At 37.7% G+C, this 24,997-nt stretch overlaps 1 protein-coding gene across 1 annotated transcript; it reads left to right on the top strand.

Moving 5' to 3' along the window:
* Window positions 1-5,265: 5,265 nt before the first annotated feature.
* Window positions 5,266-24,161, top strand: LOC105446994 (glycine--tRNA ligase-like). Its single transcript, XM_030974574.1, has 16 exons — window positions 5,266-5,584; window positions 9,554-9,655; window positions 10,331-10,433; window positions 10,865-11,006; window positions 11,842-11,930; window positions 12,666-12,888; window positions 13,615-13,764; window positions 14,625-14,787; window positions 15,961-16,125; window positions 16,645-16,752; window positions 17,945-18,090; window positions 18,559-18,644; window positions 19,409-19,518; window positions 21,118-21,211; window positions 22,263-22,450; window positions 23,279-24,161. Exons 1-16 carry the CDS (start codon window positions 5,333-5,335, stop codon window positions 23,387-23,389), a joined length of 2,232 nt encoding a protein of 743 aa, XP_030830434.1. The 5' UTR covers window positions 5,266-5,332; the 3' UTR covers window positions 23,390-24,161.
* The last annotated feature ends 836 nt before the right edge of the window (window positions 24,162-24,997 follow it).

The raw sequence follows: 24,997 nt of genomic DNA on the forward strand, positions 1-24,997 counted from the left end.
TACTTTGTAATGCTAAAGGCGTTAACATGATGCATAAGATCTAAAATAGTGACCTGCATTAATTTTTTATGTTATTTTCTTCTCCTTTTTTTTGGAGGGGGGGGGGAACAATGAGAAGAGGAGGAGGAATTTTAGGAAGAGAGAGAGAGAGAAGGAGAGAGGGAGAGAGAGAGAGAGAGGAGAGAGATAGAGAGAGAGAGAGAGAGAGAGAGAGGGGGGGGGAGAGGGAGAGGTAGCAGAGGAAAGACGGAGAGTAAATTAGTGGAATATAGATGCACACAAAAAGACAATGATTAATTAAGTGCTCTGTGATCAATATATCATAGACTGGAAACAGATTACTGTTGCGCATTCCGACCAGCTTTCAATTCGGAGTCGGGATGTAGAAACATACCCCTAAACGCGTAAAGTAGGATTATGAAAAAGTACCCCTTTTCTTGAGGAATTATCTAGATAATCTTCTCACTGAGATTCGGTCCATCAAATTAATTCAGTAACCACCAAGGAAGTATATAGGGTTTTCTGCGCATGTATTGTGATCTAATGTTTTCAACCATGTTCGCTGTTCAAATCGGGCACAAATGGATTTTTACTTCCATTCTCAAAACAATGTTGCTAGGTCTAGGTGAAGCGTGTATGGATTAATGCCATCAATTCATAGTTAAATTTTGATAGCATATTACTTCTACTTTATGAAAAGCAAGGAATCATATTGTATACAGCTCATTATTATAGTCTGTTCACAATATCTGTTACTTTTCGGGGTTTTTTTTCTTTCTGGGACGCACTGAATAGGGACTTTTAGATTTGCACGACGACATAGTACATTGCTTTGAAAGGCAATATGACGTCCTTTCAGCGTCACACGTATCAGTCCACTATGTCGACGTGCAAATCTAAAAGTCCCTACTATCAGCTTCCAGCATGACCCGCGAGTTATTGCCCCCCCCCCCCCTCTCTCTCTCTCTCTCTCTCTCTCTCTTATATATCCATATATATATATATATATATCCTATCTACACATTTTAAGAATTATGAAAATATCCGCATTTCCTTCAAGGTAGCTGAAACCGAGTATCAACAGGTTGGTTTTCCCTTTGTTAGCACATTATCTAGAAATAAAACTTACCGAAATTACAAAAGAGGAATTATATCATCTTTATCACAAAACAAGAGAGGGTAGAATGTCTTGAGAGTTACACAATTTTAGAAGGCTACTCACTTATCTCTAGAAAGTGAGAACAATAGAAATGGGTTAACCGGGCAGCAAAGAATTCTATACACTGGTATTTCCTTCAAGGTTGATGAAACCGAGTATCAACAGGGGGTGTTTCATAAAGCTGTTCGTAAAGTTATGCATGACTTTACGAACGACTTGTATATGAAGTGCCAGATAGGATGCCCAAATGTTTTCCCGATGTTTTAACAAAAGTGTGACTATATTTCCAATAACCTCAATTAAATTATGGCAAAAAATATACTTTGCATTAATTTTGTTGTTATAATAAGAATGTTAATCTTCATCTGCATAGTTCAACTTTAGTTGATGCAGTTATTAATGGTTGAGCATCCCATTTGGCTTTTCATATACAAGTCGTTCGTAAAGTCATGCGTAACTTTACGAACAGCTTTATGAAACACCCCTGGTTGGTTTCCCCTTTGTAAGCACATTATCTAGAAATAAAATTTACCAAAATTACAAAAGAAGAATTATAATATCTTTCAAGGTTTTAGAACTCGGTTGACTTCACAATTTGGTACAGTCGATCTGGTCATGCGCATACTATAACTCCGAATTGGATTATTGTGCAACATATTTAAGGTGTTGCAAATTTGAGATATATTTTTCAAATCATTAGCAGTGGTCACCACAATGTAATTGTATAGCCCAATAATGAGACGATAATATGTGTCTTTTGTATCATTTTTCCATTTTTTCCATGAACATCAGAAATACATTATTGAAAATACGTTTTTTGTTTGTTAACTCAACAGTTCAACAAATATTTGTATCTTGAGTAGTCAATTTCTTTTATATTCTAAATGTAAATTACTTTGAATGTAATGTTTATTAATTTGTTGCGAATGAAAATCAATTAAATATGGAAAAATATGGAAAGAAAAATTAAGGTTTCACGACCCATGCTCAGGCAACAACTGCTCCGCGGTCTAAAATTATTTAGTGGATTCTACAATGTAGAAGTAAGTTCTTAAAGCGAACTTCAACCTTGTGCCAAACACGAAACTAACTCAAATCCTTAACATAAATAGGGCAAATAATGCAGAAGTCCTTTGAACAGTTGATAGTTAATTCAAATGTCAATACGATTGAACCACAACCACTCCATTCTTCTGTGAGAACATATTCGCATTCTTTTTCTATGGATGTTCGAAGCTGGCGCTAATTGCATTGACAAATAATTGAAGAGCTACAGTTTCCATACTCCATGATATTTTACAATATTCAGACGTGACACAAAGCAATTGAAAGGAATTGTATAAAAATAGAGACCAAAAAGAGGCGAAAGATGAAATAAATCAGGCCAATGAAAATGGAGTTATAAAAGTTTTAAAATATGAAATCAATAAATCCAAGCAAATTCGAAATTGGCAATTTAATTAGCACACTTTTACAGATCCTCTCACTATGAACATGACTGACAAAGAAAGCGGACAAAATATACAGTTCCTCAGGTAGACAAAGGAACATCCCTTCACTGCTATTATGTAAAATTGTGTAGAACAGGTATCACATGCATATTCACCTTTTTACATAAGAGCAGTGAAGGGATGTTCCTTTGTCTACCTGAGGAACTGTATATTTTTCCGCTTTCTTTGTTCGTCATATTCATAGTGTCTTACAAAAAGAGACCATCTAGAATCATACATTTTGAAAAAAATGGCAGTTTAATCGTTATGTGTATTGAAATAAATGGGAAAGTAGTCCGGCACTTCGTCACAGTGACGTTACCGATTCAGCCAATTCGATGTGCCCATTCGTATAGTGACGAGAACTTCAAAAATCCATAAGTTTCTTCCTTTTTTTCTGTCAGATTATACACAAACTTTCACCAGTCTCTGATTTTGTTCTGCTTTCTGTTTAAGTATATATAGTTGTCTGTTAAGGTTGGATTTCCCTTTAACAAGTTTAATGGGTAGCCTATAATGAATTATATGGAACGGAGAACTATGGTAACAACGAACCATAGTTAGGCCTACCATACACACTACAGTTAGCATGGGGGTTAACCCAGTAGACAGACAACCCTAAAACCAACAAAACAAAGGAGATAATAACATAATCACAAATACGTTCGAAAAATCGAGCCTATTAGCAATTTCAATGATATAATCCGAACTTGCTTTCTATAGGATGTACGTTGCCCTTGAGTTGATATTCAAACAAAAATTGCGATCGTGAAATGCTGGAGCTGTCAGTTTGCATGGTGAACTGATACTCGATCAAAAAAGGTGAGAGAGAGAGAGAGAGGAGGAGGGGGGGGGGGGATTCGGGATAGCAGAATGAAACATTCATCCCTTAAGGTATGTCGTAACCGTCTTTTTTTCTCTTCCTCACCCTCTCTCTCTCTCTCTCTCTCTCTCTCTCTCTCACTTTTTCTCTTCTTTCACCAAAAAAGTGAAAAAAATATGACATAATTTCTTTGAGAATGTCAAGGGCGGGGTCAAGAGCAACAAGGGGAACCCACTGACCTCTACAGTGGCCAGTGGGGGAACCCCCCATCGTACATGTATGCCAACTCGCCATAAGAGGTGGACTAGTCTGCACGTACAAACTAGCTTTTTCAGTCACGATTTGACTTTATCAAATAAGCAAGACAAGGGGGGGGGGGGGGGGGGGGTAAGCTGACATTTTTTTTTTTTTTTGGAGTCCCAAAAAAAATCGCAACGACTCAGCCAGCCGAAAAGTCGCTCAGTGGGGGGGGGGGGGGGGGGGGGGGGGGGGGGGGGGGGGGGGGTAGTGAGCACAATTTTTTTTTTTGGTCCTCGAAAATTTTAAAATTTGCACCCCCCCCCCCCCTTGAGCGCCAGGGGGGGGGGGGGGCCCAACCCCCAAAAAAGGTAAAAATCGCGTGATTTTGCATGATTTTTTTCTCAAGGGGGGGGGCCCGGGCCCCCCCCCCCCCCTGGATCCGCCACTGTGTGCACTAGACTGTGCTGTCGTTATGGGGGCCGTTTCTCGAAACCGTCATAACTACAAGATCAACGACATCTCGCCACTGTCACGCAACTTGTCAGCTAAGTGTTTCACAAAGCCGTCTTTGCCAAGATGAGCGACAACTTCCGCGACAAGCGAGTTGTCACTGCTCCGAACCTGTCATATCTTTTTAATTGCTGTAAAGCGCCATCACAAGTCAGTTTGTTGCTGTTCGATGGGCCGCGAAATGTACGATTAGTTTCACTATCATTTTGAGAAAAATATAGACGGGTTCGGTACGTAATTCTCTGGGATACGATATGCAAATGTACAGAAGTGATAATACAAATTATACAGAAATTTTAAAAAGCTGAATATAAACATTAAATCACAAATCATTAAACTATAACATATAAATAAAAGAGATAAGAATGTTAAACACCGTTGTCCATAGTCAATCCATAGTCTTTCTGAGGATACCATTGTACCTTTGGGGCCTATGTGCATTATTATTCCCTCTCTAATTACTTCTTTCAAATTATATTTTCAATATCAAATCAATTATATAACGAGTATTTATGAGACTCTAGAATAAAAACTGGCTGAGAAAAGACATTTTGCCTAAAATTCCTCGGCATAATAAACAAAAAAGTACGTATTGATAAACTATCACATTACGGTATCCTTCAACTAACTTTTGATTCGCCTGTCGAAAAAAAACACTCGCCGGTTTTTCTTCAATTTAAGAATCTTTACAGAAATATGCAAATCGTTTGATGATGTAAATATGATAATGACACTATTTATTATTTATTTTAGGAGAATTTATATGTATATATTTCTTTTTGAACAATTTTAGCCCCAAAACTTGTTTTGGGTTATTCTTGATAAATCAAAGGGATCGTGACAAAGACTATGTTCTTGAGCTGCTAGTATCGCGATATATCGATATCATGTCTGTCATGGCTTTGTGAAACGGTTTATCCGCTTCATGACATCTCCGTAGGTCGCCGACAAAGATATGACTGTCATGGAGTTGGTTTCGAGAAACGGCCCCCTGGTCTCTTATTTAAGACACTATTGATAATGGTTTGTGCCTGCAAAATATAGCCTACATATTCACACGGTCAAAGGTCAATTTAAATCTCCCATTGATGTCCATGTGGCAGACCGGTAATGCTGAGCTGTGGCTTCCGTCGTTTGTTTCTTTTGGCGAATTTCTCGCGAGGCATCACCTCAAAGCACTTTCATTTAGGTGCTGCAAGTTGCTCCAGCTCTTGGGGTTCTAGAAAATCAGTTGGGAAGGTGGAGTTTCTTGTTAATCGTTTAAAAGACGTCGAGAAATTATCTACAATGGCCGGTCAACAAGATGGAGAGGTAGACATCGAAACTGTGCTCGCGCCCCTGCGAGCCTCGGTGAAAGAGCAGGTACGTATCCGCTGAGCAGTGCACTGCTTCGCCCGGCGTATACGTAGGCGTACATAACCAATGATACTATTGATAGAGATCGATGATGCAATCTTTTGCAATCACCGCAACTCCAGGTCTAGACAGCAATAACCATCTGATTTGGGTCATTTCTTTAATAAAACTGACATTTGTTGTCATTCCCCAATACAGATGGCAACCCAGAGATCTCGTACCGTGGGGCAGGCTATGTACATATTTTCGTCCACGACATTTTCTCCCCGATTTTCTTTAGATCTAGTCTAGATCTAGATCTATTTAGATCTAGACCTAATTTCCTGATTTCTAAATCAGATGTAAATTAGGTCGGTATGTCATTTGTCCTAATTACAGTTATCAAAATTTGATCACTCAATATTAAATGGATAATTTATGGACTTACTTCTATATGAATTATCCAATTTGTATCTCTGATACGTTCATGCACTCGGAACATAGGGCTATATGACCCGGCGGCCAAAATATTTCCGGGTCAACCTACCAAAACATAGCCAAATGGCCAATCAGAGCACTCGTTTCGTGGGAGTTCGTTGGTCAAGCTGGGCTTACTCGTACGTAGCTACGGTAGCTATTGGACGTTCGAAAAGAAAAAATGAATATTCATCAACTAACACCAAGACGGATAATGTTGACGACGAGACTTTCTCGGATTAATCATTAATTTAGGATCTAAATGAGCAAGCTATCGTAAGTCAAATAAGCTATATATATGTTATTTTTAATTTGTGTTATAATTGCAGCAGTTATGAGGATGTAAGAGTGAAAATCTCGTTGCATATCTCATTCATCGCGGTCCGGTCGAACCGAACCATTTGTTCCGTACAGTGCCTCACAGAAAGAGGTCCCCAGACTTCAGTCTCTATAATCGGAGGTCTAGTGAGACTTCAGTCTCTATAATCGGAGGTCTAGTGGAGCCAGACGTAGTCTCAGTGGAACAACCGACGATTAGAGAGACTGAAGCTTTCGGTCTACTCCAGGTCTAGAAAAACAAATAGATCCAAATAACAATAAATAAAACAGAAAACACACTTTTCTGTAATTTAGAGTCTAGGACCTATTCTAGAATCTATTCTAGATCTAGACCCTAGATCTATTATCTTTTCTGAATGAGACATATGTTATAGATTCTAGATCTAGTAGCCCTATCTATGGCTATACAAATTACAATTACAAGTTTAGCTAGTAAATACAAATCTAGACAGAAATAACCGTCTGATTTGGGTCATTTCTTTAATAAAACTGACATTTGTTGACATTCCCCAATACAGACGGTAACCCAGAGATCTCGTACCGTGTGGGTAGCTAGAGCCAGCGATGAACATCTTTTCGTTCACGACATTTTCTCCCCGATTTTCTTTATTTAGAATAGATTTAATTTTCTGATTTCTAAATCAGATGTAAATTAGGTTGGTATGTCATTTGTCCTAATTACAGTTATTGAAATTTGATAACTTAATATTAAATGCATAATTTACGGACTAACTTATATGAATTATCCAATTTGTATCTCAGAACTGTGAAACATTACGTTCATGCACTGGAACATAGAGCTATATGACCCGGCGGCCGATATATTTCCAGGTCAACCTACCAAAACATAGCCAATGGCCAATCAGAGCACTCGTTTTGTGGGAGTTCGTTGGTCAAGCCGGGCTGACTCGTACGTAGCTAGGTAGCTATTTGACGTTAAAAAAGAAAAAATGAATATTCATCAACTAAAACCAAGACGGATAATGTTGACGACGAGACTTTCTTGGATTAATCATTAATTTAGGATCTAAATGAGCAAGCTATCGTAAGTCAAATAAGCTATATATATATATTTTTAATTTTCATTATAATTGCAGCAGTTATGAGGATGTAAAGAGTGAAAATCTCGTTGCATATCTCATTCATCGCGGTCCGGTCGAACCGAACCATTTGTTCCGTACAGTCCCGTACAGTCTCTATAATCGGAGGTCTAGTGGAGCCAGACGTAGTCTCGGTGGAACAACCGACGATTAGAGAGACTGAAGTTTTCGGTCTAATACAAATCTAGAAGGTCCATGTTTCGAATACTTCTTTGACTCTTTGAATTGAGGAGATACATTTTAAAAGAAAGAATGTAGACGACAAGTTCAAAGATCAGCAATGCGTGACATTTTCATGATTCGGCGCGTGAGCACGGTGCGAGGGATAACACACGTATAAGGTATAGCGTTTTTTCAAAATCTAGCACGCGCGATGTGCGTAAGAGCATTTTCAGACCCTCGAAATGTGTGATGTCATGCCTAATGCCTGATATTTGGTAGCTCTGTTACTATAATCTACTTGTGATAACATGCAATTAAAGCATGGTTTATTTGTCACTCATGGTGGACAGCATGCAGCAGTGCCCTCATTGTTTCTTAAATTCTTTTTCAATGTATCTCCTCAAAGAAGTATTTGAAACATAGATTTGTGTTCACTTGTATAACATCTGTCTTGTTTGACTTATGAAAAGACAATATTTATGGAATGCTCCCCTGTGTAGTTCATAGTTCATAGTCTTTTTTTTTTCTTCTTTCACTAACATTTGTACATAGAATTTCAAATAAAGAAACTGGAACTGCAGATTATCAGTATAACAAAGATAATTGGAAGCGCAATAGTAACGTTCAACATACAACTCTTGTTATTATCTATTATCTATAAAAAAGTTACTTATGTAAGATCATGTGCTGTACATGAAAGAAAGAGGAGACCTTATAAAAGCTGGGCTTGTTAGAGCAAGGTCCCCAAACAATATAAAACCGGAATGATTTAATTTCTTTGAGTAAAAAAATACTTAACAACTAAACTACCTTAAAAGACGAGAACCAATTACTGTACACATGGGAAATATTTACAAAAGAGATAGATTGATGTATTATGAAAAGGAGAAATTGGGAAGATATATATAAGGATGGAGAGCGAAAGTGCAAACCAGAACAAAGCAGCAACAGAGAAAAGTTGAGAAGGAAGAAAGTTACGGTATATGCAGGAGAAATGGTGATGGGGAAGAAAAAGAAGAGAGAGAGAGAGAGAGAGAGAGAGAAAAGAAAAAGTACAATAGAGCAAAAACAGAACAAAACGAGTTTGCTGTCACTTCATGGGTAAATAGCATTTTTCTGAGTAATTTTGAACCAAATTAACAAATTACATTGTTGTGGTCTAGTGGATGAGTCACCCAACTACAGATCACAAGGTACGGGGTTCGAGTCCGCCTCAACACTAAAGTCCTTTTGCAAGACGTTGATCTGCATTTGCCACTCTCCACCCTGGTGTTAAATGGGTACCCAGTAGGATGCGGAAATAAATGTGGTTGGTTGAGGGGAGTAGAGAATGTGCATACATTGTGTGCCAGTAAGCCTGAATCCAATGACAGGGGTAATAATATATCTGTACAGTGCTTCAACACATCGTTGTATCAATATATTAGGCGCTATACAATAGTGGAATATTATTATTAAAATAAATTTTTAAACAAATACCAATATTTGTTGGGAGGGACTGAAGTTGAAAGGGTTATATCTTGTTTATATCTTATTGTTTGTTTGTCCCTTAAACCAGTAAACAGAGAGGTGTACAGGGCTTTTTCTGTTACTCCCCCTAAACCTGGAACTCTCACAGCTTTCAAGAGGTGTTTGGAAACACATCTTTTATAATTTGTTGTAAAGTAATATTCCTCTCTGTTTGAAAATAATGTAAGCTTTAAAAGTTCATATGATGTTCTCTCTCTTTGCTTGTTTTTAAGTATTTCATGTTTATGCTCTTTGTACCTAATGAAAAGGCTCTTTATTAATGTAATATTATAGATATATTGACTACTATGAGAGGCATAGCTGTTTCTATAGGCTCAAGGGGACGTTACATCCTGTTATGAACCCGAGGAGAGGTATATCATATATTATATTACATATGTGTTTACAGGGTGACCTTGTGAGACAGATGAAAGAAGGGGGGACTCCAGCCCATGACATCAAGAGAGCAGTGGTGGAACTGAAGGCCAGGAAGAAGGCTTTAGAAGAAAAGGTAAAGAACATTCTTCAGAAGAAAACGAAATTCAGTCAATTTCAGTTTGATCTTCCAGAATTCATCAATCATCCCTAATGTTTAAGAATTGAGATTTTGACACATCTGTTATTTTTTTGTAGGATGAACATTTACAGACCCCCAGGTTGAAGGAAATGAAGAAGTGATGCTTGTATTATTACAACAAGGAGGTCAATCCCTTTTTCTTTGAATTTTGTTTGAACAAAACTAGATATTATTACCACAATGATGTCATGAATGCAAATGACAAATTTGCCTTATTCAGGGGTGTTGTGGTCAAGTGGATAAGTCTCCGGACTCTGAATCACAAGTTACGAGGTTCGAATCCCTGCCACAACACTTTGGAAAGACGTTAATCTACATTTGCTACACTCCACACAGGTGAGGTAAAAGGGTACCTGGTAGGATTATTCATTGAAATGCACTGTGCACTGGTAACGGCTGCCAAAGCTAAAGCTAGGGTAACTATTTCCAAAGCTCTTTAGAAGCATGTAGGGACATTATATCATAATGTATTGTGCGCTATACGAGAACGGATTACTATTAGTATTATGAAGATTGCTCAACCTATAAGATATTTTTGCCCTCGCTATGTTGTTCATTACTAAAGTATACTCGAAGTTGAGATATCGATACTCTCCCCTTTCATAATAGGAGCTTGCTTTGACGTCGATAGGTGAGAAGTTTGATCGGGCCAAGATGGAAGACACTCTGAAAAGGCGCTTCTATTATGACCAGTCCTATGCCATATATGGAGGTAAGTTTGTTTGAAATGATCAAAGTACTTACCGTCTAGTTTTATTCTAAGGAGCCCTGTTCTGTTCGTATCCCATCCTAGCCACTTAGGGTCAGGGGTCATGGATTCACACACCAATGCTCTCCCTTGTCTCCTCTCTCCCTCTCGCTGTTTCTGTGCATTCTGCAAGGGATCTCTTTAATAAAATTAATGAGAGTCATCATACGTTATGGCGATGCAAGGAGCAGAAAAAAACACTTGAGGGCTGTATGACTTTGGGCCTGTAATGTGTGCCGTGGAAGTCAACTTCATCAGTATTTGGAGGAAACATTTTATCATAGTAAAGGGCATATTTTTTATGCCATATATTGGTTCTTGCATTTAAAAAATCAACATCAAAATTCAAGACTTTTGCATATATGTTATGTCTCTCTCTCTCTCTCTCTTTCTAGGTGTGAGTGGGCTGTATGACTTTGGGCCTACAGGGTGTGCCATGAAAGCCAACTTCATCAACATATGGAGGAATCACTTCATCATCGAGGAAGGCATGTTAGAGGTGGACAGTGCTATATTGGCTCCAGAGAATGTCTTCAAGTAAGTCTTTCTAACCAGTGAATATCTGTTCAAATTAAATATTTTGTCGATATATGTATGTTATGAAATTCATTTATATTCTTCACTCTCCAGCAAAATGGGGGAGGGAAACCCTTTTCTGTTGAGTAGGAAAAAGCAAATCACCATGGCTATCAACTAAGAATTTTATTTAGTTTTGATAATTCACTGGGTATTCGTCGGTGGGGTAACAAAACCTCGTATCTCAAATTTTTGAGATTTTGATTTTTTTGCATAATTTTGTACCTAATGGCCTACGACACCACCTGATAAATACATAGAACGCCTCCTGTCTCAGTTTTTTCACAAATTCCACACAAAGGGCGGTGTCACATCACTAAATCTATTGAGACAGGAAAGGTTTTTTCGCTCTCCTGAAAATTCATGATTTTTGAGATACAAGGTTTTGTTACCCCACCGACGTATTGTTACCTCTTTGCAATGGCATTCTCTTTTAGAATCTATTTGATATCGCATTTCATGTGAAATCATTAATCATACAAATAAGCTTCTCACACAAGGTTTTCTTCCATTTTCTAACCATCTTAAGGTTTATTTCAATACTTAAGTATTAGGGGGATGTTTCAGGAATATCAATTGATACGGGTACTAAACACGTAAGAATGCTTTTCTGGTTTAAAAAAAAAGGCTGTGAAGATGAATATTGCAAAGAATTAACCTGTCACTCCATCACTTTAATGGTACAAGATGTACATTATACTTACATATTCTGTTTTTTATCAGCTAGGGGAATTGTTTTATTTTACTGAATAAAGAAACATTGGAACTGATGGCAATTTCTCTTCAATCATTTCAGAGCATCGGGTCATGTTGAACGGTTTGCAGACTTCATGGTTAAAGATGGCAAGACTGGAGAATGCTTTCGAGCTGATCACCTCCTTCAATGTGAGTGGCGGTTTATTAGCAGTTTACACAGGGAGGTGATAGAGAAGGAGTGGAAACTCTTGTAATTTATTCAAACGAAATGCGTCAGTTCTAAAGTGTAACAATGTGATGCATAACATTTCACTTGGCTTTGAAGTTCCATGCTCTGAGCTGCTCTTCTACTGCGGGGAATTTCAGAGGCCAGGCACCAGTTTCACATTTATTAAATTACCAGCAAAATTTCAGTGTAAATTATGAAGTCACAAAGAATAGTTTGTAAACCATATATTTGAATTTATGTTTCTACTTTTTTTTTTTACATTTGACAGGGATTATTATACTTTTTTTTATTGTAGATTAAAAAAAAACTATTTTGTAAGTGTCTTTTCTCTACATCAAAAAAAGTATGCATCACTACTATTTAGAATTTAGGGGTATTTCGTTTATCATCAATCAATCAATTTTTATGAATCAAAATAATTAATAAAGGAGGAGGCGCGATAGCTCAGTGGTCTCGTAATTCTGCGACCCGGTTCTAAACCAAGTTGATGCACTAGCGCCCTTTGGTAAGGCATTAATCCTCATTACCAGGTCCTTCATAGAGGACCTTAAGCCGTCGGTCTTCTGGTTGCTTACTTACAAGCATTTATGCTTTCTTAGCAGTCAGGTGAAATAACCACCAACAATTTATAGAAAAGATACATTCTTTGAGTAAACAAGATATTGGCTTGTTTTCATTTATTACATTTTGGATAGCATACCTAGAGAAGTTAGGTGCTGCCAAGAAGGTGACCGAGGAGCTGAAGAAGGAATACCAGACAGTGATTTCTCATCTAGAGACCTACGGTAAAGATGAGTTAACGGAGCTGTTTAGGAAGTACCAGGTGAAATCACCGACCACAAACAACGATCTCTCGGATCCCATGGAGTTCAACCTCATGTTTGCCACTGCCATAGGTCCTGCTGGAAACATGCCAGGGTAAGGTGATATACATGTAGTTAATGGCTTGAACTGAGATGTGACCGGCATGATTGGCAACTACTCTCAAACTTCTTTAGTTGAAGAAACTTCCAAATTTTACAAGCAATCCAGATTTACTCCAGTTCACATCTCTCACATTTACATTTAGAATTCAGCCTTGTTTCAGACTGTAATGTATATCTGTAATGCAGTCAAATTTCAGTTTTATATATTTTCTAAATGATTTTTTTCTGCTTACTAGCTCAAGATGGAAATGGAATACATTCATAAACCCTCAGAGGTTAAAAACAAGATCTATACACTTAACAGGGAAGTCCAACCTCATATAAAGTCGGTTTTAATTGAAGCAGAAACATGAGACTGGAGAAACAAGTCAGTGAAAGTTTGAACAAAAACGATTGAAAATAAGAAAGTTATTAATTTTTGAAGGTGGGATCAATCAAACACAAATTGGCAACTCTGACATATCTTGCGAGCTCCCCCTCCATTTGCCCTGTACTAAAAATAACTTCAAAAATTTATATTTACCCTCAAGAAAAATTTCTATCATACATTCATCCTAAATACGATTATTTAAAATATTTTTTTTTGTACAAATTCCTGTATGAAACAAATCTATTCCATCATCAGTCACTAAGAAATTGAAAAATGTATGCGTTCTATTCCCTTTTTGGAATACTATTTATTATTGCAGTCTTATTGTTTGTTGGCTTAATATTGCAGATATCTAAGGCCGGAGACTGCTCAAGGTATCTTTGTGAACTTCAAGCGACTTCTGGAGTTCAACCAAGGTCGTTTACCCTTCGGTGCTGCTCAGATCGGCACTGCATTCCGTAATGAGATCTCCCCAAGGTCCGGCCTACTCCGAGTCAGGTGAGTTGATCGGTTAATTGATTGATTTTTATTCACCAAGCTTCCAACATGCAATATACAAGAATAACAGATCAAAATTAAGTCAGCTTTAACAGGATAACCCACGAAAGCTTGAGAACTTATTTCCAGTGGGGTCCCGACAAAATTAATAAGTTATAATAGTAATATTTACAGACAGATAAGAAAAAAAACTTATTAAAGATAATAATGATGATAATGATAATAACAACGTTAAACTGATGATAGAAATGATAATAAGTACAAGAAGAAAAAGAAGGAGAAAAAAAAGAGGAGGAGGAGGAGGAAGAAGAGGAAAATAATGATCAATATGTAGAATGTTGTTGTTTTTTTATGTTGAAGGTGACCAATTACCCATTTCATAGGTTCCATGCTGGAAACGTTTAAAAAGAAAAGAAAAAAAATCAGCTTTGACTTTTACATGTACCTTTGTATAGAAAAAAATGCTCTAGAAATGCTGGTGAAAGCAAATTGCGTGTAGGTTGACTAAGTGTTTATGTTATCCTTTCATTTCTTTATTCCTGAACCAATTTGCTGGTAGACTACCCTTTATTTAATTTTTTAAAACGTTTCATACAAAGTACATTTTTTTTGTAGGTGTCCAAAAAGCATTGTTGAATATTACCCAGTATTTTTTTTTTATTTAGTATATATTTGTGCAATGAAATGTCAACATTTGTTTCCTAATTTTCAGCTATTCTGCAATGTGTATCAAATTGGCAAAATCCAGAAATTCACACAGGAAAATCAAAATATGTTTTGCTGTATTAAACACTGCCATATCACTTGTGTGTGGTAATATACCTGTAATCTCATATCATATCATATGCATTTCATTTCAGAGAGTTTACCATGTGTGAAATTGAGCACTTCATCGACCCTTCCAACAAAGATCATCCTAAGTTTGATACCGTTGCCAACTTGGCCATCCCTCTGTTCCCTGTCGATCGGCAGGTTGGTGGGCTCTCTCCAATCACCATGACGATAGGGGAAGCAGTTGAAAAGGTAGGAAACAGACATCTTTACCTCAAACTGCTCTAGAGTGATTTCATGCCAAAAAATAGATATTTGACAATGTTTTCAAGTAGACCATTTACACAAATGATTAAAATGAAGACATGTTTTCAAGGGTTTGACAATTACTATCAGAGTGTCACATTTCCTTACAATCTTTTAAATGACATAAAATCCAGTGGATCACAAGGTACAGGATTTGACTACTTGCTATGTAGATTTGTCCATACTCGACCCAGGAATAGTTAAAGGGTGTGTAGCATGGCGAATACTGGTTAACGGCATATACAATTACTTTTTGGACAACTGCACGTAAACAATGGACTTGATTAAGGATCAGCGCGCGCTAGCGTCCGCGAAACAGACCAAAGTTCTCATGCTTTTGTTTCGCGTATGTTGCACGCACGTGAATACTGCAGTCGCTTCATCCGTAGTCGTATTATACCTGATTGGCCCTGTCTCTTCATGCTACACCCCTTTTAGTGAGTACCTGGTAGGAATGTATTCCCTTAAAGGGATCCGGTAACTTTGTCTCAGATTCTGAAACAAAATTCTGAATTTAGCTCATGATGCAATGATAATCATAAACCTTTAGGTCAGTCAGGAACCCCATGACTTTTACAAGCCGATCGCCTGTCTGATTATCAAGATATTTATGATTGGAATTACAAATTTTGAAAACCGTTCGCCTGACGGTTTTCATAACACTACAGTCTATTGGGGAAAACGAGTATGGTAAAACCGGTCACTCAAAGATTTTTACTTTTTTGAGGCACTTCTTGATCATTTTAAATCGCAATTTTTTTAGGGCTTCAATATTACACCATATCACAGACACTGATAACACGTAGGGCCGTGTATCTCAGATTTAACATTGTTAAACGATCCCTTTAATGGTTGCAGTGCCTTAGGGCAGCTTGGCTTAAGCCAGGGTAGTGGTGATACATGTACTTACATGTAGTAGTTGCCATGAACATTCCCCTTGGATGGTTACCTTGTGTGTGGGTAAGAAAATTATCTATTTTTTTTTGCTGGTGTTCTTAATGTGTGTTGATTGTGGTTGTTGCTGCTGTTGTTATTACAATCATCATTAGTATTAGTCTTTTTTCTTCTTCTGCTTTCCTCTAAATATGTCCTTCTCCTCCAACAATCTCTTTATCACAGGGCATGATCAAGAGTCGAGTCTTGGGTTACTTCATGGGTCGAACCTTCCTCTTCATGATCAAGGTCGGGATCGATCCTAAGAAGCTGAGATTCCGTCAGCACATGTTCAACGAGATGGCCCATTATGCTACCGATTGCTGGGATGCTGAGACCAAGACATCATATGTAAGTGAGCTCCCAAATTTGTTGTATTTAGGTATGAATTCTAAGGCATTTTTTACCCAAATATGTTCAGCAAATTACAAATGACAGAATGTGCTTTGCTATGCGACATAATTTATTATACAGTAGAGCGTATAGAGTTGGTGTTGTCTTGAATTACTGAAAAAGAATGCTGTAAAATGTATAAATAGAATGTTATAATTTTGTTGTAGACTAATTTAATAACACACAACATTTAAATTTCCTCACTTTCATATTCTGTCAATAATTCGTAACTCAATGGTTATCTCATCCTCTTCCCCATTGTATCTATCCTTTTTTATTCTCTCTGTCTCTCTGTCTCTGTCTGTCTGTCTGTATGTCTCTGTCTGTATCTCTCTCTCTCGCTCTCTCTCTGTCACTGTCTACCTCTGTCTCTCCCTCTGTCGGTCTATCTGTATGTCTCTGTCTCCTCCTTTTTCTCTCTTCCACCCCTTACTCTACTACCCCTGTTCTTCTTGTGTTTCCTCTGTACTGATCCAGGGCTGGGTGGAGTGTGTTGGTAATGCTGATAGATCCTGCTATGATCTCACGTGCCATGCAAAGCACAGCAAGGTGGCTATGGTGGCTGAGAAGAAACTGCCTGAACCCATATCCTTTGTGGCAACGAAGAAAAAAAAGCACATTTGTGAATACTTGTCAAATAGCATCAATGAATTAAAAATTACACATTGGTTTTAGACAGTTTAAATTTCGGGGCCAAAAACATCAGTTACAAGGAGCGTTCAATAAGGGGAGTAGGTATTTGGTAATTATGTTTAATGAATATTTCATCTTTCCTAAACCTGCTCCTTCATAGATGGGCTATGAACTTTTTGAACGCCTTTCGTATATAGTTTATGATTATGGTTGCAGGCAAAGTAACCACTCAGCTTCTAAACTAAATGTAAAAAACAGCCTTTGTATAACATACTTGAGCTTGGGTGTTGTTAGACCATTTTAAATTGGAGAGATTACACTTAGTTTGTCCCCGACGTCCGCACCCGGGTGACTTAAGCTCACGCATGCCAGCTATTCTCCACTCCTGACGATGGATAGTCAACCTGTTCGTAACGTCGAGCCACTCCCGCCACTCATCCTCTCCATGTGCTATAGTTCTCCTTAGAACTATAAGCTAAGAAAGATAACCAACAGTCTTTTTCAAGACTATACCAAACCATATCAACTATACCAAGTCCTTTTCAGGACTACAAACCCTCAAGAAAGATTACCGAGAGTCCTTTTCTGGACTCCTCAATCCTCCCTCTCTCTCACATGGTGCACCTGCAAGCCTACTGTATAATAATAATAATAATAATAATAATAATAATAATAATAATAATAATATTTTAAAGTCCACTCCAAATTTTATTAAGTTAAACCGAAAATGGAAATTCTTTTTTCCCAATTGATCGTGAGCCTGGCAGCCACTGAGCAGCGCCAGATCGACGTTGCTCTATCCCTTTATTGTTGAACGCCAAACAAGATAACAGCAACTCCCGTCTTCTAACGTCTTTTGGTATGACGTGGCCGGGGTTCGAACCCATTTGTATACAAGTAAAAAAAACAGGTCATCAGAATTTTTGAGGTTACAATTCTTTTTCCATTAAGCACACACATATTAACTGATATTTTTGCAAGTAGTGAAAGTGGGCTTATGAATATTTAAATTTGCACACTAGATATTTTAGAGGGGGGCGGGTGGTGTTGGAACCCTTTCAGGTGATGCCGTTTACATGAGGATGATAATTATCCCATGACTGGAAAGAGAGAAAGAATAGAATCCTTGACTGAAGATATCCACAAGACCATTGATATTACAGAGGCTGCTCCCGTGAAGAGTGTGATGGGGAAAGCATTCAAGAAAGATGCCAAGATTGTGGTGGAGCATCTGACTAGCTTGGAAGCTGACCGACTTGCAGACTTAGAGAAGGCACTGACTGACAACAGGTACAGAGCACAACTCCCAAGAACCATTGGGTTTTTAAATTTTGTTAGGATGTTAGAGGATTGCTTTACCTGATTACTATTAAAGAAAGCATGTGTATGTTTGTAAGTAAGGGACCAGGGGACCAACAGCTTCAAGTCCCTTCTAAGGGACTTGGTAATCAGGATTAAAGCCTTACCAAAGGGCATGAGGGCATTGTCTTGGTTTTAAACCCTGTCCCTTCCGATTATGAGAACACTGCTCTACCACTGAGCCATAGCACCCCTTCTGTTTTAGTAGGATTTCATTCAAAATTTTCAAGAGATGAAAGGGTTAATACACGAGCCACCCTGTTGTAGTCAATGGGTTAGTTGGCAAAACACTGTAAGTCAATTTATTGCTAGTGATAATTTTAATATTTTGTAGTCTTATTGAGTGGGGAATGAAACGCGAGGTGCCTTTATATTATGTTGCCCATGTTTTTGTTTCAGTGAAGCTACCGTGGAGGTGAATGGAAAGAGCTTTAAATTGACTCCAGACATGCTGAAGATCAATAGATATCAGAAGACTGTTCATGGTAAGAAACTAAATAATATGGTGAGGTGCTGTGAGGCGATGTTTGAAACTTGTGAATGCCTTGTCCAGTGGATGACTGGTGTTGAAATATTTTCCTAAAAGTTGTGAAGATGTGTAAATGAGGGGGAGAAATTCAGCTTTTTTTAAAGCATTGTGAGCTCACTACCTTGCCCACCTTGATATGAAATAAGTTCTTTAATTTTGTTGATTTCAATCTTTATCCATTTGAAAGTCTTATTTTGGGAGATGATGCCATATGAATAGACAGTTGTAATCATGAAAAAAAGAGAATTTAAAAGAGCTAGAGGTTGCTGCCTTCTTTACAGTGCAGTTTTAGATCCGTAGTACAGTGTACTTGTTCTTGAGTTTTATGATATCGATGAATGTTACTTACCACATCATTCTCATATGATAAAAAACAACACTTATATTCAATTTAATTTCATTTAATTAATATTATCTCATACATGTCTCGTTAAACTATTTATCATAGCTGTAATACTGAATGTTTTGTTTCTCCGATCCCAATGATATATTTTTTGTCAAAATCCACCCAGAAATAGGCTAGTTATGATACTCTTTATGACTTCATATTCATTTTTAGTATCGATTTCATTTGCATTTGCATTTGGCAAATCAATTGTCCTGGGCGTTGTATGCTTTATATTGATATACATGTATCTCTGAATAAATCAGATCTATATTTACCATTCTGTCTATTTTGATTATGAAATAAATGCTGATTGATCCGTTCTTTTTCAACAGTGGAGGAGTTCACCCCCAGCGTGATAGAACCATCCTTCGGAGTGGGTCGTATCCTGTACTCAATCCTTGAACACAACTTCAAAGTGAGAGAGAATGATGAACAGAGAACGGTAAGTAGACTCAGATAGACCAGGGTGGGGCCGAAGTCAGACTTAACTCTAGGTTGGACTTAAAAATTATGGAGAGCCATTTAAAATAAAATATATTCAAAAGCGAAATTTCAAGTATTTTAGACATTTTATAAATTCCATATCAAGAACATGAAATCTCCTTGATAATAGAAATATGAATGATTTGAATCAACATTCTATGCATTTTAAAATAACTTTTACAAAATATTTTCATAGATGCCAATGGCTTTCCATAAATTTTAAGTCCAACTTTGATAAGTTCAACTTAGGATCTTTGTGAAACACACCCCTCCCCCCCCCCCCCCAGCATGGCGTGCTTTTATATCTCTGTAAAGGGAGATGGTAGTCAGTTTCCATGTGCAGAGCGTCATAATTCACTTGGTGGAAATACAGTGATACCTGTCTATAAAAACCACCGAAGGAAGGCAAGAAAAGTGGTCTTTATAGGCCGGTGGTCTTTATGTTTGGGCTCCTTTAGTACTTGTTTCAATGAGAAACCATTTTCAAGGGAAACAAAAAATGTGGCCTGTGTAGACAGGTGGTCTTTCTATACAGGTCGTCGTTAAAACAGGTTTGACTGTACCCTTAATGGGTTTACAAGTCTCACACACACCAAACCCATGGTCCCATCAAAAATTACCCCTATTCTCTTTGGGAGTCTTCGGGTGAGGGAAACGTAAGATAATGACCTTATCACATGGGGCAATTGGTGGAATATGCAGAGCATTACATAAGGCCTGTTGGTCGTAAAACTAAAGGCTAATTCTGATGATTGACAAACACCTGTTAATCAGGTGTTGAATCCCCCATGAGGACCCACTACAACACTCTTTAACACATAGGTTGCTTTCTTCGCTTTCTGAAATGTTGCACAAAAGAAAAGCCACTGATTGACGGATGGATTTGTGCAACACAATGGCTTTTCAAAATTGATAACATGATAACAGTGTTAGCACAGGTATAAAATAATAAGTATCTTGCACTGGAAACTGTTCAATAATTCTGAAGCCTTTGGTACATGTATGTCTACCCAGTAATAAATACAATGGGGCACAGGGAGATTATGTGTGTGTCATTTAAAAAGGTTAAACAGTTCAAATTCAGTGATAAATGCTACTGCATTCGATAAGCTGTGAGCAACTTTGCTATATGATTATTACAGTCGTTATTGGTATTGAATTTTATGACTCTACTGGTTTTAAATTTAGGGTTAGAGTCACATTATAGTGTTGGGTCCACGGTCGAAGTTACAACCTTAACTACAGGGGTTTAAATTAGTGACCGTTGCAGGAGCATGTGATTTACAACAGTATTCCTTTGTTCAGAAATCAATAACTTCATTTTTGAAGCCCCACTGCACTTCGTATAGCTACTTGCGCCCTCTATATAGCATGCCTAATGGTGCCTGTTGGTCCCCCATGATCCCCTTTTTTTAATGTTAATCAAGGGCTGATTTGATGAGATAACCACCTGTCTGTGACCCTTCAGGGAGGTCTAATCCCCTGGCCAAACTAGTACAGACAGGCTTTAATAGAGGATTTATACAATTTATTTTTGTTTGTTTTTCTGCCATGACAGTATTTCACTCTGCCTCCAATCATCGCCCCATACAAGTGCTGTGTACTGCCTCTCAGCTCCAACAAAGACTTTGAGCCTCTGGTAAAAACACTAGGTAAGTCTTTTAACAAAGACTAAGATCGACTTTAATTTGGACTTAACTATGACAGGCCTTTGATGTCACTGCTTGCTCTCACCATTGGTCTCTCAATTATGATCTTTAGATATTATTTTTTCCTTCAATAATGAACTATCAAAAAATGTAAATTCTGTAGATTTTTGACCATGATTTGTAAGTCCCTTGATAAACCAATGCCAGTCAATGGTGAGAGTAAAACGTGGCATGAATGGCCTGCCATAGTTAAGTCTAACTTAAAGTTGATCTTAGTCTTTGTGAAACATTCCCCATGTCTGTTACAGACATCGGCAGTCATGGCCCTCCATTTCTGTCTATCATCTACTCTTCTTTAAAATCTGGTATGTTGCTGATTTCATTTTTGGTTGCCCTTTTGTTCAGGCTCTGCAAATATGTGAGGCGTTACCTTCCCCTGCCTATATGTACAGGTGTACTATTTTGATCGTACGTCTCAAATTAGCCATTGACATGTGACCAAGTTTTTCGTGTCACCATTTTTGGTTTAGCTTACAGTATAATTGAGCTACCAAAGATTGTTACTAATTCCAAAGCAAATGTTCCAAGTTTTGGTCAATGTCTAAAGCATCATGATAATATTTGCTCTCTCTCTCTCTTTTCTACTCTTTAATATTTATATAATATTGGATGGCTTTGAGTGTGATACAATAATTTATTGCTCGAGCTATGACAATATTGGACGAGTCAAAGAGGATTCTAATATTGTCATAGCGAGAGCAATATATTCTTGTATCACACAAAAACAAAGCCACACAATATTATTATCTATATTAGTCTAACTAGCGAAATAACAAAATTTGACTTATCTCAGTAAATATTGCCTTGTTTTCGTGTGATATCGCCATGATATCGATATCAATAGTTGAAGTTCCCAGATGACTGAAAAATACAAAAATAATATTGGTCAGTCATCTGGGTACTGCGCTAAAGATATTGAATACACTGATTTATGATACCACTTGGAAGCCTTATATAGATAATAATCTTTGATACTCTTTGATATTATCCTCAGCCCAAGCGCTCTCCAATGCCAGTATATCACACAAGGTGGACAGCAGCTCTGGGTCGATAGGTCGTCGCTATGCCAGGACAGACGAGATCTCTGTGCCGTTCTGCATTACGGTGGACTTTGATTCGCTGAAGGAACCACACACCGTCACCCTGAGAGACAGGGACACCTTCGAGCAAGTCAGGACTCTGGTATGTACTCTATCCTTTCATATCCATGATTGTAGTAGAAGGTTCGTTTATTTAAAGCCTGTCTGCACTATTTGTAGCTACTTGCGCCCTCTATATAGCAAACAAAGCCTTAGCAGTACCTGTTGGTCTCCCATGATCCCCTTTTCCTTATGTTATTAAATTGAGAGCTGATGTGATGAGATAACCACCTGTCGGTGACCACCCAGGAAGCTCTAATTTCTCCTGGCCAAACAAGTGCAGACAGACTTTAAAGGGGGGGGGGCGGAATCAAAAAATTGGAAGCTCTTATTACCAATCATGTGAAAGAATATGTTTTGACTAATACGTGATGATACAAATTTTGCTGGGAAATCGCCTACTAATTGATATATTTGGTACATTATCATATCTATCCGGCCTGGATAGATATCGCTTAGTCCCATACATCTTTCTGTGAAGAAAGATAATCACTTTTTAGGTGATAATTGACATTGAATAAATAATGTTATGAGATTTTTTTCATTGAGGGGTGCCTATACGTTTTCTTGTATTGTTAAAAATAGGCCACATATTGTGGTTTTAAGATTTTGGTCACAAAGGTGTCCCCCCCCCCCATCCCCCCCCCCCCCCCCCACTGGCTGTAGAGTGACAATAGAGTATTGGAGTACATGTGTATATTAGCTTTAATAGAGGGCATCTGTTCTGGAGTTGCGCAAGGCATCACAGTTTTCTCTTTTGGTAGAATTTCCAGTATTGCTAGATGAAGCTAGTAACTGTTAATAAACAAGCTAATAAATTATACAATCATTTAGTAAATGATATAATCCTGCTATTTATTTCTTTTGACAGGTATCCGATGTAGCTGACATCATCCGAGACCTCTCCAGTGACAAGATCAGGTGGTCTGACGTCCTTGCCAAGTATCCAAAGTTTGAAGGTCAACAAGAGAAAGATCAATGATGATCACCCCATCCAACCTTACTTTTTATTTTGTCCATTAAACCTGTTAACTAACATATTCAAATTTATCGAAAATAATATCGCTAGTGACATTCATTTGTCTCGCAATGTATGGTCAACAAGGGATCTAAAAAATCATGATGTTTCATGCGCCACTGCAACACTTTGTCAGGTGATGAAATATATTGTAAGCAAATATTCAAATTTATTGATATTTCTTTCCTTGGGACCTAGTGACAAATCATTCCATTAACCTGTTATTAATGAATGAACTACAATACTTTGAATCCAGTCTGCATTCATTTTAAGTTGCTATGTCGGGCAAGCCTCAGGCAAACTTTGAGGCTGTCAGGAACAACCTTTGTTTGAAAAAGTATGCATAAAATTTGAATATGCTAGTAGACTGGTCTATTACCCAGTAGCATCTTAAGAATATGTTCACTGTAATTATTTTCTCATGCAAAGACATTTTTAATTGCATTCTACTCCGTATCGTTTTAGAAAGACTGAAATATTGAATTGTCTACAGTAATATGCCATTTCCGATACAAAGTCAACCAGGGAGGAGAATCCTGGGACCCGTTTCACATAACTTGTCATCAGTGACAAATGACAGTATTTGTTATAAGCTATTAAATCCTTGCTTCTGACTGGTTATCAGCTGATTTGTCACTAATATTTGTCATTTGTCATTGAAAAGAAGCTTTGTTAAACAGGTCCCTGTAGATATAAGTGCATGAGGTTAATATGTAAGATCTTGTACTTAAAGGTAAAGACCAGTTATGGTCATGCGATTGCATTGTGAAAGAAACGTTGTGGAATCGATCAGAAAAGGTTGATCATCTAGCATCTAGCATCTGCAAGGTTCTGGAATCATCAAAATGATAAGAAATTTGGCCCATTCTTCGTAAAGTTACAAGCACTATACACAGAAAGATGTATATGGGACTACCCTATATCTCTCACAGACCATGAGAGAAACAAATTTACCAAATATATGAATTAGTAGGCGGTTTCCCGGCAAATTTTGTATCATCATGTATTAGTAAAAACATATTCTTTCCCATGATTGGTAATGAGAGCTTCCATTTCATTTTTTGAAATTGGGGCATTTCCAATACTGGTCTTTACCTTTAACCCAATGCCAGTAGGGAAGTGGTTGGTTCCTGTATTAGGCCTATCAGAATAGGAGAATTTCAGTAGTCAATGGGTTTAAGTGATACAGCATGTGAAAGAAGACAGGAAGACAGGAAGACTTTGGACAATTCAGAGAGTAGATCAAAGTACATGAGGTATCATGTAAGACCTCTTACTTATCCCAATGCCAGTTGGGAACTGTTGGTCTCTGTATTAGGCCTATGGGAATGGGGGAATTTTAGTAGTCAATGGTTTAAACTGATACAGCATTCAAAAGAACACAGGAGTACAGGAAGACAGGAAGGCTTTGGACAATTCAGAGAGTAGATTGAAGTGCATGAGGTATCATGTAAGATCTTGTAATTATCCCAATGCCAACAGGGAACCGGTTGGTTTCTGTATTAAGACTATGGGAATGGGAGAAAACCATTCCAAGAGGGGAACAAATCTGTATTTTCGTCTTTACTCTGT

The sequence above is a fragment of the Strongylocentrotus purpuratus genome, unplaced genomic scaffold (genome assembly GCF_000002235.5).
Source record: "Strongylocentrotus purpuratus isolate Spur 01 unplaced genomic scaffold, Spur_5.0 spur5_contig_866, whole genome shotgun sequence".
Taxonomy (NCBI): domain Eukaryota; kingdom Metazoa; phylum Echinodermata; class Echinoidea; order Camarodonta; family Strongylocentrotidae; genus Strongylocentrotus; species Strongylocentrotus purpuratus.

Excerpts from the sequence above, each read along its gene's own strand:
- LOC105446994 (XM_030974574.1), top strand. The coding sequence starts at position 5,333 with ATGCTGAGCTGTGGCTTCCGTCGTTTGTTTCTTTTGGCGAATTTCTCG. Across the intron at positions 10,434-10,864 it reads GTCCTATGCCATATATGGAG|GTGTGAGTGGGCTGTATGAC; the intron begins GTAAGTTTGTTT and ends CTCTCTTTCTAG. Across the intron at positions 18,091-18,558 it reads AAGGCACTGACTGACAACAG|TGAAGCTACCGTGGAGGTGA; the intron begins GTACAGAGCACA and ends TTTTTGTTTCAG.